The 19,100-nt window shown below is 38.1% G+C and overlaps 1 protein-coding gene across 3 annotated transcripts in view; it reads right to left on the reverse strand.

Annotated features, from left to right (window-relative positions):
* MICU3 (mitochondrial calcium uptake family member 3) overlaps nucleotides 1-16,929 on the reverse strand; it is a 107,331-nt gene extending 90,402 nt beyond the window's left edge. The window contains exon 1 of one of the 3 annotated variants that reach the window (XM_034647539.1): nucleotides 16,383-16,929. In XM_034647539.1, coding sequence (XP_034503430.1) covers nucleotides 16,383-16,772 — 390 coding nt within the window. In that variant the 5' untranslated portion in view covers nucleotides 16,773-16,929. The remainder of the gene's footprint in view (nucleotides 1-16,382) is intronic. The other 2 variants (XM_034647541.1, XM_034647540.1) reach the window with 2 other exon arrangements.
* Nucleotides 16,930-19,100: the final 2,171 nt, after the last annotated feature.

Consider the following 19,100-nt stretch of genomic DNA (forward strand, 5'->3'; position numbering starts at 1 on the left):
TGAGCCTGCTTCTTCCTCTCCCACTCCCCCTGCTTGTGTTCCCTCTCTCGCTGGCTGTCTCTATCTCTGTTGAATAAATTTAAAAAATTTAAAAAAAATTAAATATTTAAAAAAAATAAAAGAAGCTGTGGTCCATATAAACAATGGAATATTACTCAGCTAAAAAAAAAATTCTCAACATTCGCTGCAACGTGGACGGTACTGGAGGAGATAATGCTAAGTGAAATAAGTCAAGCAGAGAAAGACAATTATATGATTTCTCTCATCTGTGGAACATAAGAACTAGGATGATCGGTAGGGGAAGAAAGGGTTAAAGAAAGGGGGGTAATCAGAAGGGGGAATGAAACATGAGAGACTATGGACTATGAGAAACAAACTGAGGGCCTCAGAGGGGAGGGGGGTGGGGGATTGGGATAGACCGGTGATGGGTAGTAAGGAAGGCATGTATTGCATGGTGCACTGGGTGTTATACGCAACTAATGAAGCATCGAACTTTACATCGGAATCCGGGGATGTACTGTATGGTGACTAACACAATATAATAAAAAATCATTAAAAAAAATTTTAAAAAAAGAAGCAGAAAATGAAAGCTTGCAATTAAACAATCTGGTGTTTCTTTTTCTTTTTTTTTTTAAAGATTTTATTTATTTGAGAGAGAGAGACAGCACACAAGTGGGGGGAAGGGCAAAGGGAAAGGGAGAGAGAAATCTTAAGCAGTCTCCACCCTGAGCACAGAGACCCACACAGGGTTTGTTACCATGACCCTGAGAGAACATGACCTGAGCTGAAATCAAGAGTCAGGTGCTTAACCCACTGAAGCACCTAGGTCGCCAACAATCCGGTATTTCTGGAGAAGAGTACATTGTAGGACTATGATATATTCTAAAAATTAAGGAGAAGCTATCCAAGGATTTTATGTGGCCAAGGGTGGAATGTTTACTTTTTTCAGAATCTTCCTTCATCAGTAAAAACTGGTTTTAAACATACTCCCACGTTTAGCATTCTTGTAGAACTAAATAAATGTGGCCAGCTGTCTTTCATCAGTCAATTTTATTTTTTAATTTATTTTTATATTTTTGTCACTGAGATGATGAAGACACTCTGCTCTTCTCTGCCACCAACTTCACTTAGGCACTAATATCTGCCAAATAAATTCTGTATCACTGATGCTGATGGAGGTAGATGCACCCTGGTTATATCGCTTACCCACCTTGCCAATGGCAACTTGTAGGCATTGCTCTCACTTTTAAAGAGGACTTTAAAACATAACTCATGGTTTTCCTCATCACCCCAAATCATGTCAGAGAGAACCTCAACATTCAATGTTTGCCCATCTAATAACTTAGCCTCAAAGCTCTCTAACTTTCCAACTTCAAAATTCAAGGACAGGGGCGCCTGGGTGGCACAGCGGTTAAGCATCTGCCTTCGGCTCAGGGCGTGATCCCGGCGTTATGGGATCAAGCCCCACATCAGGCTCTTCCTCTATGAGCCTGCTTCTTCCTCTCCCACTCCCCTTGCTTGTGTTCCCTCTCTCGCTGGCTGTCTCTATCTCTTTCGAATAAAGAAATTAAAAAATCTTTAAAAAAAAAAAAACACCAAAATTCAAGGACAAACTTACATCACCACACTACATTCTCACCTAGAACTGCTCCATCTCTTAAACTACTGGGCACTGCTAGAGAAAAATCATGGACTCCAAACTCCTTTCTCTAGTTTTGCAGGAACATACCTTTATTCCTATGGAACTAGAAGTGAGGGAGAGATAAAGGCAAATTTAGTTCTGAGAAAGTAATAAACTGAGCAAATTAACTTCTGATAGATCATTTTCTCTGTCAAAATGGAGGTCATTTGCTTGAGACAGAATAAAGTGAGGTGTGCTGCAGGTAGACTGAAACATATTTGGAAGTAGCTATTGTAGGATTGAAAATGGAGGTATCTGGGACATCTAAAAAGACTCTTAAACATGTCTCCTTGTCACAGGTTTCTGTTCCCCAAGAGTCTATACCTAGATAGAATTTCTGAATTATTAGTAATGTGAATCTTCAATTTACTGTATCATGTCAACCTCTTTTCCGAAGGTTTGTACTCCTACCAACAGAGTAGGAGAATTTTTATTACCAAAAGTTATTGTCAATTTTCTTTTAATTTTACCAATCTAATTGGTAAGAAATGGTGCCTCATTAGGGTTATAATTGCATTTCCTCTTATTAGTGATATTGGATCATCTTTTCATGTGTTTGGTCTTCTGAGTATCTTTCTCTTGAATGGCCTGTTTAAACCCCTGTCCACTTTTCCTACTATGTTGTCTTTTTTAAAAAATGATTTGCAGGGCTCAGTCGGTTAAGCATCTGCCTTCAGCTCAGGTCATGACGCTAGGGTGCCAGAATAAAGTCCCACATTGAGCTCCCTGCTCAGCGGGGAATCTGTTCCTCCCTCCCCTCTATCCCTCCCCTGGCTCATGCTCTCTCTCACTCACACTCTCTCAAATAAATAAATAAATAAATAAATAAATAAATAAATAAAATCTTTAAAAAAATAAATAAAAAATGATTTGCAGATCACTGCTATTTATTCTGGATATTCTTTGCAAGTGCTATATATTGTAAGTATCTTCTGCCAGTCCAAGACTTCTATTTTATTAGGTATTTGTGTTTTAATGAAGTGAAATGTAGCAGTATTTTCTATTCTAGATTGTGCTGTTTATTTTGTTTTGAAAATCCTCCCCCACCTAGGGTCAAAATTTTATCTTCATATATATTCCTCTAAATATCTTGAAGTTTTGTTTTGTTTTATTTAGGACTCTAATCCACCTTGATTATAATGGCATGAGGAGACATCTAATTTTATTTTTATTTCCCACATAGAACACTCTACCTTTAATCAAGTCTTATTGTCTTGAATATCATCGTTGTTCAATATTTGGGGACCACCTTGTTTTAACTCCTTTCAACATAGTAATAATTACTATTTTTGTTGTACTATGTAGTCAATGTCTAAGAATTACTTCATTTTCTTACCAATTTTTTTATTTACCATTCCTTCTCGAATTTTACCCTTCATTTTATGTTCACCATTCCTCATATCCATTTTTTAGTTCTTTCAATGATGATCTGAAGCTGTACCAATCTCATAAAAATGAATTTATTTTATTCTCATTACTAAATGACAATTTACCTAGTACAGAAATCTAAGATGGCAATTATTTTCTCTCAGCATTTCGAAGACATATTATACCATCTTCTGGCTTCTACCCATTGTCACAAATTATTCTTTAATCAGGCCAACTACTATCCCTTTGTACAAATCTGTCCTGCTTCTCTTTATCTTTGATTATACAGTTTTACTACAATCTGACTAACTACAGATTTATTATTATTTATCCCACCCAAGACAGTTTATGCTTCCTAAATCTGGGGACTACCATCCTTCTGAAAATTGTTCAACCATTTCTCTTAGAATATTGTCTCTCTCATTCTTTTAGTCTGTATCCCCTGATAGACAAATTTTAGACACATTTTATTTTTCATGTTTATTAAATTCTCCTTAATATTTACCATTTCTTTACAGGTGTTACATTCTGTGTAGTTTCTTCAAAATTATCTTCCAGATTACTAATTGTCTCTTCAATTACATCTTATATGCTGCCTTACCTATCCAGCCTTCAAGAACTATATTTTATATGTCTAGAAATTCTTTGATTATTTTTCATACTGATTTTTCATTATCCTTAATCATTTTGCATACACTTAACTTGCAGATTCAACCAAATTATCCTATTTTTCAATTGTTAGGAATCCACTCAGTTTCTTTTTAAATAAAACTTCATATATTTTGTACTTTTGGATTATGAGCTTACCCTCTTCTAGATCTTTTCTGTAGGAATTACATATGGCCAGTGTTCATGGTATTTCCCTCCAAAAAAGTTTTATATTTCTTTCTGTCAGTGACATCAGCTTTTTCTCTGTTTGGGTAACATAAGTTCTAAATATGAACCCATACAAGGTAGTGAGGGACCATATTTATACATTCTCAGATTTTTTTTCCACTTGGAGTCCAGGCAGACATCTTCAGGTTTCCCTATCATCACACTAGGAGAATGACTTTTTCTAGTTGTTCTTTTGAAGGAGGCTCTGGGTGACTCAATTTCAACTTCCCAAGGTCTTGTTTCCATCCTTAAACAGGCATTACAATCCAAGTGCCTACAATTCTATGAATAATAATCCATGGCTCCCCAAGTAAGCCACAGCTCACACTGTTCTAGTTATCAGTTTCCTCTTTATTTCTGCCCCTGGCAATTTCCCTTAATTTCTTATGAGTACAGTACGGTATTTAAAAGGATGTTTAAAATATTTTTATGAGAGATTATGTAGTATGCTATATTGTTAGAACCAGAAGTCTAAACCATTTGTTTTATTAAATGGGCATTCCATAATTTACCTATGAGCATTTTCATTTCATTAAAAAAAAAGAGCCATTTTCCTAATACAACATACTTCACACCTAAGAAAAACAGATAGACCTATTATTCATTCTCTAGTTTTTCCTTAGCAAGAAAACTCTGATGTTTAGCTAGGCACAACAGCGCACAAAATAAAGGTTACATTCATCAGGCTTTGTTATGGGTAGACAGTTACATATGCTAAGTAAAAATGACTATTTTGACTAAATTCTGGCTGGTAAAAATGTAAATGCAAGTGCTTTTTGAGATTTCCTGAAAGGCCAATTAAAAGGCACTGACTCTGCTATTCAGGGCCCAGGGAAGTAAAGCCTAAGTGCCTCATTTCTCCTGATCCCAAGCCTTTGGCTCCTTATGGCACCTTGCTTTCACTTATTTCAACCTATGTTATTTCCATAATCTCTTTAATCCCTGAGTTTAAAGTTGTTGTAGAGGGCATTCATAATTAGAAATGGGCAAGCAGATCATTGTAGAGGGAGGAAGTGAGGGAAAGGAAAGGGAGGAAGCTCTATATTTTCCCAAGCAAAACAATTACATGAAGATCACAGTCACTTTTGGATTAGGATGTAGTGCTGTGAGTGACTCAGTAGGATACCACGGTGCCTTCACAGATTTTTCTAGGCTAGGTACTTCTGACCCCTCTGTCTGCCAAAACCCTGATCCCTAGTACTAGTACCAAAGGACTTAAACTCAGTCCCTAGGCAGCCACTCTGCTCTCCCACAATTAAGAAAGCACAGCTGCAGATACTTGAATTTTACAGTACATGTAAGAATGCCACTTTCTCAAAAAAAAAAAAAAATGGTACTTTCTCTGTAGAATCTAAGAAACTTTCCTTAATAAAACACACCACCAAAATATGAAATAGACATGTTTCTAGAACTTCTCTATCAGCCTATAATCAAATATTATACCCTCGGGTACCTGAGTAACTTCTGTTCTTATTTATCAGATAATCCCTCTGTGCTTCACTTCTCCCTTCCAATTTTCACTATTCTACTGAAGATCAATGTGCAAGCCAATCTCTGGCTTTAACCATGCTCTGAATTCTGTCAAGCAGAGGATATGGGTAAAACACCAAAGACACAAAGTGCTACTCTCCTATAATTTGCCAGCAAATGGCAGGAACCTTGATAAGTTTGCCTGCTTGCCTGCAGTTTTACAAATTTTAAAATAACTACTATAATAATTCAGGATAAGTTCTAGATTTTAATTATTTGGTGATACATATGAAATATTTTTGATAATTAAATATTTAGTTCAAAATAGCACCCAGTATTTGTGCTAATAAAATTTAGAATATTAAATCAAAGTACGAATTATAGATCTTAATCATACTCCTCAAATAGGATGTATTCACTATGATTATGTCTGTGTTATAAACCACTTGAATCACAATCCTTATCTGACTTTCATGATGATCAAGTAATCACCAGGGCTGGCCGATCAGAAGAGAACAGGACAGGCATATGTGATAATACATGTACAAAGTACGGGACCAAAAGGTTACTAAGACTGGATTCTTTACTAGGAGGACATAAAATCCTAATATGATCCACTTATTTGGATAGGAATCAGTAAGGAGAAAGCCATATGGCAACAAAAGTTCGAGTTACACTGACCTCCTTTCACCATGAACCCTAGTCCAAAAGCTACCTATGATTGCCCGTAGGACTCCATCATTAAGTTTGACGGTAGTAACAGCTTCAAAACCTGTCTGAATCTCTTGGGGATGAAAAATGAATGTGCTTGTATACGTATAGAGAATTACAAGTCACATTCCATCTTTAGTGTAGTAAGAATAAAATTAAAATATAGTTGACCCTTGAAAAGTGCAGGAGTTAGGGTACCAAACACTGTGCAGTTGAAAATCCGTGTATAACTTTTAATTACCACAAAAGTTAACTACCAATAGCCTTCTGTTAACAGAAAGCCCTACCAATAACCTGCAAGTCAATTAACAATTATTCTATATGGTATATGTATTATATACTGGATTCTTAACAATAAAGTAAGCTAAAGAGAAGATAATGTTAAGAGAAAATGCATTTACAGTACTGTATTTATGGGAAAAGATCTGCGTATAAGTGGACCTGCACAGTGCAAACCCAGTTCAAGGGTCAACTGCAGTTTATTATTATATTCCTAGTTGAATATAACTAATTTTAACAGGTTGGAGCTAGCTTAACTTGGATGTAACCTATGTGTACCTTTCTGACCTGATGTGAAACTGGTTAGGAAAAATTCATTTTGAATTGTTCTAAGCAATTGACTAATCCATTGTATCTCTTCCAGAGAAAGAGATAATCCAAATATCTCAGTTAGTCAATATTTATATATCAATTAGATAGATATCATCTTTATCAAAAAGCAGAAAAAATGGAATTATTTGAAATTCTTTTATATACCCTTTCTGTAGTCTAAATTCTGGAGCTGGAGTATTAAATGAATAAAAGGTATCTTAGTGAATGGGGAAAAAGCAAAAAACTTGGATTCTACTTTTCCAATTTGGGAAAATAACTCTTCGATGAACAAACACTTACTATGCTAATCAATTAAATGATACAGCACTAAATTTCCACATTTTATTTTGCTTATATAATCTATCAGTACGTCAAAACATAAAGGAGTAAAGGGTCACTTAAAAAGGAAGATGAAAAACATATCTAGAAAATCCTGTTTAGTACACAAATGACTAGGCATTTTCCTTAATGTTAGATAGATAATACCATAAATAAACCTTGTTTGATTTTTTTAAACACACTTTTCTCCAACACAAGAATGTTTACACTAAACAAAGTAAAGTTACTCAAATTCTTAGTGTTTAGTACAACAATTAAAGGAGATCAGTGAGAACTAATAATCTCCATTTAAACTTGCCCATCAAGTTTAAATAAAAGAATAAAATCTCTGGCATATTATAAGTTTGGTACATTTCCTATGGAAGTTAAATATTACATAATGGGTAAAAAAAGTACTAATTAGATCATATTACTAAGGTTTATACATCTTAAAAAGTGGAGTAAGATAAACAAGAATTAAATAGCAAAAGCTGTGACCATGTAGAAGTATACATTGAAAAAGTCTACATTTCATGAGCAAGTTAAAAAAGATTTCATGGTTTTCTAGTTTATGTGTGTGTGTGTGTGTGTGTGTGTGTGTGTGTTTCTTAATGGCTATTTCAATCTACCACTCTCCAAATCTCTATCATGGTTACTCTACAAATCTCTATTATCTTGCTCTCAGATGATGACATCGCCTTCTATTTCACAGCGAAAATAGAAATCATCAGGCAAGAACTCCTTCAACCACTTGCCATTAAAAATGTATAATCTTTGTGTCCTCCCATCCCTTCTTCCTATTACACTGGAAATGGCATTGTTCCTATTACCTAAGATTAAATTCTTTCCTAGTGCTTTAACTTTCATTTCCCATCTATACCTTGGTTCTTGGCAAATCAATTATCCTCTCTCCCTCCTTTGGTTTAGTGTTCCTCTTCTTTCCTTCAACATTTAAACATATTTAAGGATCCTCCATCTTAAAAAAAAAAAAAAACACAATCAATTCTATGTTCCTTAAGCTACTGCCCTCACTTCTCCCCTCCATGGCCAAATTTATAAAAGTGCTGTCAACACTTACCTCATCATGTTCACATCACCTTTTCTTAACCTTTAGTCTCAGCTTCTCCAACTATAATTTGATTTTCACCTCCAAGATCTCACCAAGATCATCCATGACCTCCTTATTGCTAAATCCAGTGAACACTTTCCATTGCTCATCTAAGATGAACTCCTCTGGTAGCGCTCACTGAAAGTGACTACAATACTTCTTGTCTGAAGTACTACCTTTTGGTGGCTTCCATGACTCTCCTGGCTTTACCAGTCTAGGCATTACTTCTCAGCTTTTTGCAGGATCCCATTTTTCTGACAGTTTGTAAATCACTGATGCTCACCAGGACTCTTTCCTTAGGTGATTTTCTCTTCATGTTCTATATATTCTGATCAATGTCACCCATTCTTATGACTTTCAACGCTTGGTGATTTCCAAATCTATTGCTATAGCACAGATTTCTCTCCTAAGCTTCTGACCTATGTATCCAACTGGAAGTTTCCCTTTGGCTCTCCAGAAACACCTTCATCCACTTTACAAATTAAAAATGTCATTCATGCACACTCCCCCCAATTTTTTTTTCTCCTGAGGCCCCAGTCTCAGTGAACTGCTGCACAATCCACCCAGTGCCCAAGACAAAAACATTTGAATATTATCCCAGATTCTTCCATGTCTCTCATTCCTAAAATCTAGTCAACTACCAATCCTGTTGATCCTACCTCTTGAATCTCTCTCCAATGCCACAACTTCTCATTGCTTCACTGCTATTTCCCTAATAAAGTTATAACCATTTCTTGTCTAAAGAAATATTATGGGTAAAAACTGTTTGACATGTATTTTTTAAATTAAAGAATATGGAGAATCATACCCTCTAACATTCTCATCTAAGAAGTAACAGCATCTTACCTGACCTCCTCCTTTTCAGCAGTGCATCCCTCCTTCTACCTTCCCTATCCAGTCAAAGTGATATTTCTAAAATGCAAATTTGATTATATCATCCTTATGCCTAAAAACCTGTCAATGCCTCCCTATTACTCTTAATGTAAAGTTCAAATTCCTTGATAAACCTTAGAAGGTCTTGTACTATCTGCCTCCTGATTACTTTCTAGCCTAAAGTCTGTCTGATCACTCCTGCCTCAAATTCTCTGCTATACATCCACACCAATCTTTCAATTCTGGAAACACGCTACTCTCATTCCCACACATGTTATTTTCTCTTGGAACACATTTCTTCACCCACTTTGCCTCCCTGTTTCCCTAATAATTCCTACCTATTCTTTAAATCTCAATTTAGACATTACTTCCCCCCCGGAAGCCACACTTAATGTCCCAAGCCTGGGTTTTATGTCCTTCCTGCATGATCCCATAGTATACTCTAATTTCCCCATCACATCACTTTACCATATTGCATTAGAATCATTCTGTATCCTCACCAGACTGTAAGCTACAAAAGAACATGAATTTTACTTCATCCACTACTAATGTGCACAGAATGTAGTATCTACTACACTTCAATAAAACATTCCTTGAATAAAGTATTTGAATGAAAAAATGGATGAATGGAAAGATGGATAAATTGTTTCTAAATGGGACATGAGATGGAAATCTTGATTTTGCTTAATACATGAATCTTAAAAAGTATTAATCATTCGGATATAATCATGGATAGATAAATGATCTTCCCTAGTACTTTTCCAGGACCAGGAAAGGTAATACTCTTTAGCACATTATGTATAGTATTTAAAGAGAAAGAAGTGGAGGGGGAAGAGATTAAAGGAGCCATTTAGTGACAGAACTGCTATGTTGATAGCAACTAAGAAACTTTTGAAAACTGGTATGGGAATCTGGTATGCAACAGTTTAGATATATAATTTTACATGAGCAACTGCCTCAAAGTAAAAACATTAAAGTATTTAATACTAAAAGACTAAGGACTCTGAAGAGAATAAATCTGTGGTCTTTTCATATATTTAGAGAGAGAGAAGAAAACAAAAATGTATACACGCTGTATCTACTCTCTAATGAAACTGAAATTAGTTACTAAATTCACATCTACCACTCATGCTATGACTCAGTGTCCAAACATTAATCCTCACAGATAACACAAAGAGGTAATACACCCATTATGTTACTTTGCATTAATTTTCTAATCTCTAAAGTCAAATGCAAATTTGCATGGATGAGGTGATTTTGTGAAAGCAAGCTTTTTAAAGAACTGTAATAATAAAACATTGCAACTTATTTCAGAATTTAGAATCTTTTCATTCAGTCATTAAATAAGAATTTATTAAAATCTTAATGAGCTTCAAAATTTATGTGCTATATGGAGGAAGAATGAAACCTCCCTCAAAGAAGCTTCAGGGGCGCCTGGGTGGCACAGCGGTTAAGCGTCTGCCTTCGGCTCAGGGCGTGATCCCGGCGTTATGGGATCGAGCCCCACATCAGGCTCCTCTGCTATGAGCCTGCTTCTTCCTCTCCCACTCCCCCTGCTTGTGTTCCCTCTCTCGCTGGCTGTCTCTATCTCTGTCAAATAAATAAATAAAATCTTTAAAAAAAAAAAAAAAAAAAAGAAGCTTCAAAAATTTAGGGTTAATATAATTGTTTTAATAATCTCAAATATCTTCTTTAATCTTTAGGCAGAAAATGGCATCCATTTCTCAAAAATTATTAAAGATAAATTATATATTCAATCAATAAGAGGGAAGCTACATTTTACTTTACTTAGTATTCATAAACAGTCCAGCCCCAAATTATATAAACAGAATTACATGTCAGAATGTGAGAATCAACCAGGAAGTCACATTAAACCCAAATACTATTTACCTGAATTCCAATTCAAAATACAACTCTATGTTTTTATTATATTTTTTTAATGTGCAGATTATATAGATCAAGGAAAAAAACCTGTATACACCTTCTTTCAAACTGATTGCTGTACATTATTTGACAATTTCCAAGTCTTAAAAGAGAATTACAGATGAGAATTTTTTAATTTAAGTTCGAAGTCATGACAGTTTCATTTCCTGATTCCCAAGGTGGATCTGAATAAAAAGACATCCATAAAATGTAACTATCTTTCACTGCAACCCAAATAAAAAGTACATGCACTTCTATAACTCCTGGCTTGGTATAACCAGAAAAAGGACATATGTTTTTCCAAATTCATCCAAATTTTATTCTGTGATTTACTTAGGAAAAAAAATCTACACTCAAATCATTGTATGTGAATCTATAACATGGTCAGGCCTCTAGAAGAAATGTGCATAGAATCTGGTGGATTTGCCATGGAGTGACTCAGAAAACAAAAAGGGGATCTCCCACCTAGTTCAACCTCCTATACAACAGTGTTACTCTACAAAGAATTAACCTATCCTCTGCTTTACATCTATGCGGCTTCCCTCACTCTACAAAAAGTTAGGAATCTTCATTTACACATTGGACAAATTCTTCAATATTCTGGGAAAGAATAAGCATAACTTCCTGTCTGAAAATGTGCTGCCTTAAAAAGAGGTTGGAAAGATACACAGTGAAAGGAATAAAAAATGCATGATTATTGGCAATTATTATAGAACTATACCAAAGAGATAGATATATTGTTCTCTTTTCCACTTGAAAGTAAAACTATATGCAAGTCATAAAACAGATGTGTTCTGTGAAATAAGTAAAATATGGATTAAAGTGTATTAAGCAACCTAAATTTTTTTATTTTGAACCTGAAACAAAAAGGTACTTCGAGAGTAAAATTTTTTCCGCTAATAAAAAAAATGTTTTAAGGCTAAAATTGTAGGGTTCTAAACAGAATCTTGTCACCATCTCTTTACAATATTAGTAAAGTTCAAGGGCATGTCTACTGAAAAATTTTAGCAAGCCAAATTTGCACAATTAAAATAAATACAGTGTCACATGACTGGTCTCCCAAAGCCTGGAATTTTGACCTTGACCAAAGTCTTCTGAATTCTAATGCTATAAATAACCAGCATTTAGCTGAACAAAATATTAAGCTATTAATTCTCACAGAATGTGGTTGTGCCTTTTCAATGCATATGTCCCATGCAAATGTTTAGCATGGGCTTATTCATTTGACAAATATTTATTGTGTGTCTACTAGGGCTAGGCCCCATATCAAGCAGTGAAGATACAAAGAAGACCACGACCAATACAACACCTCTCCTTAGAGGGCTAAAAAAAGAGAGAAGACAACAAATAATTGCAAAAATTCATCACTTAGGACTATAGGATAAGCAGGGGCATTTTAATATCTATAGAGTTAGGGAAAGCCTCCTGGAAGAAGTTGAGAGGCAATGTCTTAAAAAAAAAATCTTCAAGACCATGGTAATAGAACTGTTTATCTATAAGTTACAGCTATTCATGCCTATCAGTTAAATTCTATATTATCATAACATGAACAGGTTAATTTATTGCTAGACTTATGTTTAGCATAACATGCTGCTTAAAAGAGGTTTTATAAACCAAAGATTCTTATAGTTTAAACCACAAAAGGAATAATTTCTACCACTTCAGGAAAATCAAATGAACACAATGAGTAAATATTTCTGAAAAAATGGCAGACTGACCTCATGAGTTTCTTTCAACATCTTCCTCTCTTAACCACATTAAAATCACAATGAAAGAAATTTTTTAAAAGATAGAAACGTATAAGAACTAAGAAAGAAAAAGGGAAAAGAGACTAAAACAATCAAGAGAATTCATCAAATTTTTATAAAATGGAGGAGATGGAGGAATGATAACTAACCTGGCGGGGGGTGGGGAGGCAGGGGCAAAACCTGAGTATTGAGGAGGAAGAGAACAAATGGAAGTGAGCTGACTGGAGATACAAAACCCAGAAAGGATAAGACCTTGGGAATACAAGCAGTTGTGAAGTCAGAGTAAGTGATGGGGCTGAAAATAGAGCATTAGATAACAATATGCAAGAACATCATTGGATACTTCCCCAACACACAGGCTCTCACATACGTATACATGCACCTGCATCTAGGTTACAGCTCCTCCAACCTCTCCTATTCTTTGGAGACACTTAATGAAGCCAGAGAAAAGGACTTATAAAACACTGACATTTGGGGATGCCTGGGTAGCTCAAATGGTTAAGCATCTGACTCTTCATTTCAGCTCAGGTCATGATCTCAGGGTTTTGAGATTGAGCCCGGCGTGGGACTCCACACAGGGGCTCCACACTGGGTGCAAAGGCTGCTTAAGATTTTCCCCCTCCCTCTCTAAAACAATACAAACAAAACAAAAACCAAAAAAGTGACATTTGGATGCCACTATTAAAAAGCCCAGATCACCAAACAAAAAGCCATTCTCATGTACAAATAGCTTCTGAGTAGCTCTCAAATATAGAGGCAACAACCACAGATATGTGAAGAAAACTTCCAAAATGAAAGTCAGAGCTTAGAAAACCAAACAGGAATAAAAATGAACCTGGAAGAAACAACATAATGCATGAAGTGGAAAACAATTAAAAAACAAAACAAAACTATGATTAATATCCTTAGAGTAAAAAGAGAAATTCAGCAGCCATAAAACAAAACAGAAGGCTGTACCACAGGAACATTAGAGAACAAAAAATAGTTTTGAACTATAAAATTAAGATAGCCGAAATAAAACTTTTAATAGGACAGCTGGAAGATAAAATCAAAGATATCTCCCATACAAACAAGCAAACAAGCAAGAAGATTAAAAAGTTAGAATAGAAGATTAGAATTAGACTAGGATCTATTAGGATGTATAACTTCAGACTAATAGAGGTTCCAGAAAAAGAAAACAGAGAAAATGGAAAAGGGGAAATTGTCAAAGAAATAATATAAGAAAAGTATATAGAACTTTCAAACACGAATTTCTATATTGAAAGAACCCTCAAGTTCCCAGCACAATAAATGAAAAAATGCCCACATAAAGCTCTTTATTGTGAAAGTTTCAAATAATAGGGGTAAAAAGAAATTATAGACATTTTCAGAGCGCCTGGGTGGCTCAGTCAGTTAAGCATCAGCCTTTGGCTCAGGTCATAATCCCAGGGTCCTGGGATTGAGTCCTCTCATCAGGCTCCCTGCTCAGCAGAGAGTCCACTTCTCCCTCTACCCTTACCCCTGGCTCCTGATCTCTCTCTCTTTCAAATAAATAAATAAAATCCTTTAAAAAAAAAACAAACAAAAACAGTTTTCCAAGGGGGGGGGGAAGGCTAATTACAAAACAATAACAATCAGAATTACATGATTAGAGACTTGGGAAGAGTAAGACAGAGGCCCTTGGTAATATCCATAGAGGAATTTTTATAAACACTAAGCAATTATACTGTAATAGGTACAAGTAAATAAATAATTGAATACAATTACAAAAACTTATTGAATGCTCACTACATGCTAGGGGTACAATTCTAACTATTCTACAATTCTATTTAAAATGTATTAATTTGGGGCGCCTGGGTGGCACAGCGGTTAAGCGTCTGCCTTCGGCTCAGGGCGTGATCCCGGCGTTATGGGATCGAGCCCCACATCAGGCTCTTCCGCTATGAGCCTGCTTCTTCCTCTCCCACTCCCCCTGCTTGTGTTCCCTCTCTCGCTGGCTGTCTCTATCTCTGTCAAATAAATAAATAAAATCTTAAAAAAAATAAAATAAAATGTATTAATTCATTTAATTTTCATAACTATGAGGAAGACACTATTAAGTGTGGTCTTTTAAAAACTGCATGATACCATGTCTCTACTTTAAAAGTAAAATTAATTTTAGGGGCTCCTGGGTGGCTCAGTCGGTGACCATCTGCCTTCAGCTCAGGTCATGATCTTGGGGTCCTGGAATGGAGCCCTCAGTGGGGGTTCCACGCTCAGCCGGGAGTCTGCCTTTCCCTCTTTCTTTTCCCCTCCCCCCGACTCACGCACAAGCATGCGTGCTTCCGTGTGCTCACTCTCTTAAAATAAATGAAATCTTTAAAAAAAAAAAAAGTAAAATTAATTCTAAAAAAGAAGAAAATACTGTTTTAATGCTCTCTACCTTCCTAATCTGTTCCCAAATCTACTATGGTTGATGAAAAATTGAGTCTCGGTCAATGGGGATACAAATTTAATGTATGGGGGGAGGGGAGAAGAAGAGTGGGAGATGAAAGTTGAGGGTATGTGCTGCTAGCATTTTAATTATTCATTGTATAAAAGTACTTTATGCTATATATTTATAATTTGCTGCTGGGAGGTCCGTACAGTAGATTCCCTGATTTAAATGCATCAACGACCTCCACCGAAAGAAGTGATGGCAAGTACATCAGACCACCAATATGTATTTCGGCCAAGAATAAAGAATCTATACGTTTCATTAAAGTTAAAAACAGAATAGCTACCTCTTTTCTAAATTATAGTCATCTAAGCCCTTCACACTCTTTAGTCTTACGAAGAAAATTTCCCTAAATGACGCCTAGACATTTACATGACTACTAAATATACTGACATGACAAAAACATCATGCCCCATTCACTCTTGCCTTACCCTCATCTTTACCTTCTATTATCAGTCGCATAATGATACTTAAACATTTCCATTCGAAGATCTTCTGTAGGAGTTAGCCTCATTCAGTTTCCTATTTGTGCTGTCCTCCTCATCTTCTCATTTATATTCCTTACTTAAAAGTTTCTGACTTGGGGGCGGGGGGGGGGGCGCGGATATACTGTTTTGAATATTTTTTTTGTTTTTTGTTTTTTTTTTCCGTTTCCAATCTGGGGATATCTTCTGACCTATAATAAGGGAGTAACTCGGTTTTGGCATTTACTCTCTTGGGACTAACAAACTGCTATACGATAATGTCGTTCCTTTGAGACGTCAGACCACTGCTTCAAAACTCATCCTACCGCACTGGACCTCCCGGATAATTTGCTGTTATCTGGGCTAGCCTGGGCGTTCCTATCTCTCAAGTCCCCAGCCCTCCACTTACTGCCTGTTATACCCTTGACTCCTTCGTGGTCGTTTTGTTTTGTCTTGGTTCGGGGTTTTGGTTAATTGGCGGTACCTGCAGCAACCTCTGAGGTCCTGATGCATCAATGACAGCATCATCTATGTCTTCCCAACAGCTGGGTGAACAGACCCTGGACTGCCTGGCCTGCGTCTCGGTCTCACTCACAGGAGGTTCCCATCTGCGGCCGCAGAGATCACACCGCTACAACCTCCCATGTCCGGTGTCACGGTGGCCTGCAGTCCCAAGCGCACCCAGCACGACTGTCACACCTTCCCTGTGGCGCTCAAGGTGGAACACCTTGGCGGCCCTACCCTCGGGCGTCACCCGCGGGCCAGCCCCAGGGCGCGCACGCGCTCACGCACTTACCGTTTCCTTGGCAGCCGCAACCGGGATGGGAAGCAGACCCCGGCCGCGGGGCGGGTCCTCTGGCTCTGCGGCAGAGCTCTCAGAGGGCCGCCCAGGGGCAGGCGCCCACGCGGAGTCGGCCCGAGGGTCCCCATACAGCTGGTAGCACACAAGGCCGACCAGACCCCCGCCGGCCGCCGCCGCGATGCTCAGCTCCCCCCAGCGCCTCCGCCGCCTCCAAGCCGCCTCAGCCACAGCCCCCTCTTCCTCCTCCCGGCAGGAGAAGGGCCGGCCAGGCGGGCCCAGGGCTAACCCCGCAGGCCGCCCCCACGGCCCAGGAAAGGGATGGTGAGGGTAGGGCGGAGGCGGGAGCCGAGGCGGAGGCCACAGGAGCCTCCGCAGTGCAGCCATTGCGGGAGCTGCCCGCACCAGGGCTGGGAGGGAGCGGGGGGGTGGGGGGGCAACGAAACCTCGCGAGAAGTCGGTGTGCGGAGGTTCGATGCTGTCCGAGAGCGACCCCTACAAACGTGCGGTCCGGGGTACTCTGTAGCTGGCCTTCAGCTGGGGCGACCGGGGGTCTCGGACCGGGAGATCCTGGGGAAGGGGGCGGAGCCCGGCTACTCCTCCGCTCCGCACTAGCGTCTCAACACCGCAGTCATAAATAACTGCGCCTGCCCCCGACAGCACCTGACTGCGCGAGAACCCAACACCGCAGGGTATAGCCAAGTCAGCGGAATTAAAAGAGCCCTCGTGTGCGGTGGTGTCCGGGCGTCCGTCCGCTAACTTGACCCTTCCGACTTTGCTTTGCTGGGTGGGTTTTGGATCGTTAGTAGTGCCCCTCTAAGAAAGTCATGTCCCATGACACAAGGTCACGAAAAATTTGCAATTGTACCTCCAGGTGTACAATAAGAAGGAGGTGGGGGCACCTGGGTGGCTCAGTCGTTAAGCGTCTGCCTTCGGCCTAGGGCATGATCCCAGGGTCCTGGGATGGAGCCCCGCATCGGGGGTCCCTGCTCCACTGGGAGCCTGCTTCTCCCTTTCCCACTCCCCCTACTTGTGTTCCCTCACTCGCTGGGTGTCTCTTTCTCTGTCAAATAAATAAATCTTAAAAAAAAAAAAAAAAAGGAATGAAAGAAAGAAACTGTAAAACTCTTATAAAAAAAATAAACAAATAAAAAATAAAAAGGAGGTGAAGTGTGGCCCAAGTCAGAAAGAGGGCAAATTAAGTCAAAGGCTGTTTTGACTACACAGTGACAGCTTCTGGACTTTTAATGGGGGAAGGCTAACGTTTTTTAGTTACAATTAATATTTTTGTTAAAAAATTACCATACTTGTGGTCACTTAATTCAAATCAGAAGTGTCTTGGAGGATACCCTTAGTTTTGTGGGGATGCTGTTGGTAGAAATATAAATAAGTGTGATTGTGTCATCTTTATTTTTGTTATTGCTATGCCTGTTTGTTTGCTACCCTGTCAGTGTCACTTCCATGAGAAAGTATGTATGACATTCTTACCAGTTTCCCACGCATGAGCCCAGTTTTGGTTCACTGAGTACTGCTAGCTTTGGTCTCTATACTCTGGAATGGTGCCAGGATCCCCTAAAATATTCTGGATCTAGGTGTAAACAACAAAATCCGGTTGTCTCAATTGAGCTACAGTCACCAGGGAATTACATCAGTTGATTTTGGCAATTCTTATAAGGACTAAGGGCAAACAAAATGAGGTTTTCTGACCCAGATCCTGTCATTTCCATTCCTCACTAACAGCAGTGAGGAAGCTAGCCCCTTGCGTTATCGCTACGATTCTATCCATTCCTGCCTTCTTTGAATTTTGGAAGATTCTGTATTCCCAAAGAAACTCTTATTCTCTGGATATGTAACACAGTTCTTCTGGCATTGTTTACTTTGAACGGGACACAATTTCCGGATTTTCTCATAAATGTCGAACATGGCCTAATGACAGAATTCTTGGACAGACTGATGAATTTTTATTACTTGTATATTTAAAGCTGAGTAGCTCTAAGGAGAATTAAGGAGGTAATACTATAACATGATATTACAGATGAGGAAAGTGACAGAAATTCTCTGAGAAGACTTCATATATATATATGTATTTTCTTTCTAGTTTAAATAAATTTAATACAGCCCCTGCAAGTCATTTCTCTGGCTAGAAACCAAGTTCTGCTATGAGAGGTGCTGGATTTAGGTTTGTCAAGTACTCACAGAGCTTTAGATAAAGCTCTCTGTATGCAAAAGTTATTCTAATTATAACTTTCCACAGTACTTTCCCTCTAAAAGCAAAGTTTCCTTAAGAATATTGTTTTCTTCTCATATTTGATGCTCTGTGATTTTAGCTACGTAAAAATAACCAGATTCCTTTATTACCTGTATATTTTTCTAAGTTTACTTCTAAGGAAGAATTATAGGAGAACACAATATTAGGGATTTGAGGCTTTTTGGAAATTAAAGGTATTAGACCAATATAGATTTAGTCCAATTTCCTTCAACTTTTATGTCAATTCTCCCACACATTAATAATATCCAAAAAAGTCCCTATTCCACAGTGAGAGTACATACCTTCAAAAAAAAAATTCACGGGGCGCCTGGGTGGCACAGCGGTTAAGCATCTGCCTTCGGCTCAGGGCGTGATCCTGGCGTTATGGGATCGAGCCCCACATCAGGCTCCTCTGCTATGAGCCTGCTTTCCTCTCCCACTCCCCCTGCTTGTGTACCCTCTCTCGC

The sequence above is a fragment of the Ailuropoda melanoleuca genome, chromosome 18 (assembly GCF_002007445.2).
Source record: "Ailuropoda melanoleuca isolate Jingjing chromosome 18, ASM200744v2, whole genome shotgun sequence".
In the NCBI taxonomy this organism is placed as follows: Eukaryota; Metazoa; Chordata; class Mammalia; order Carnivora; family Ursidae; genus Ailuropoda; species Ailuropoda melanoleuca.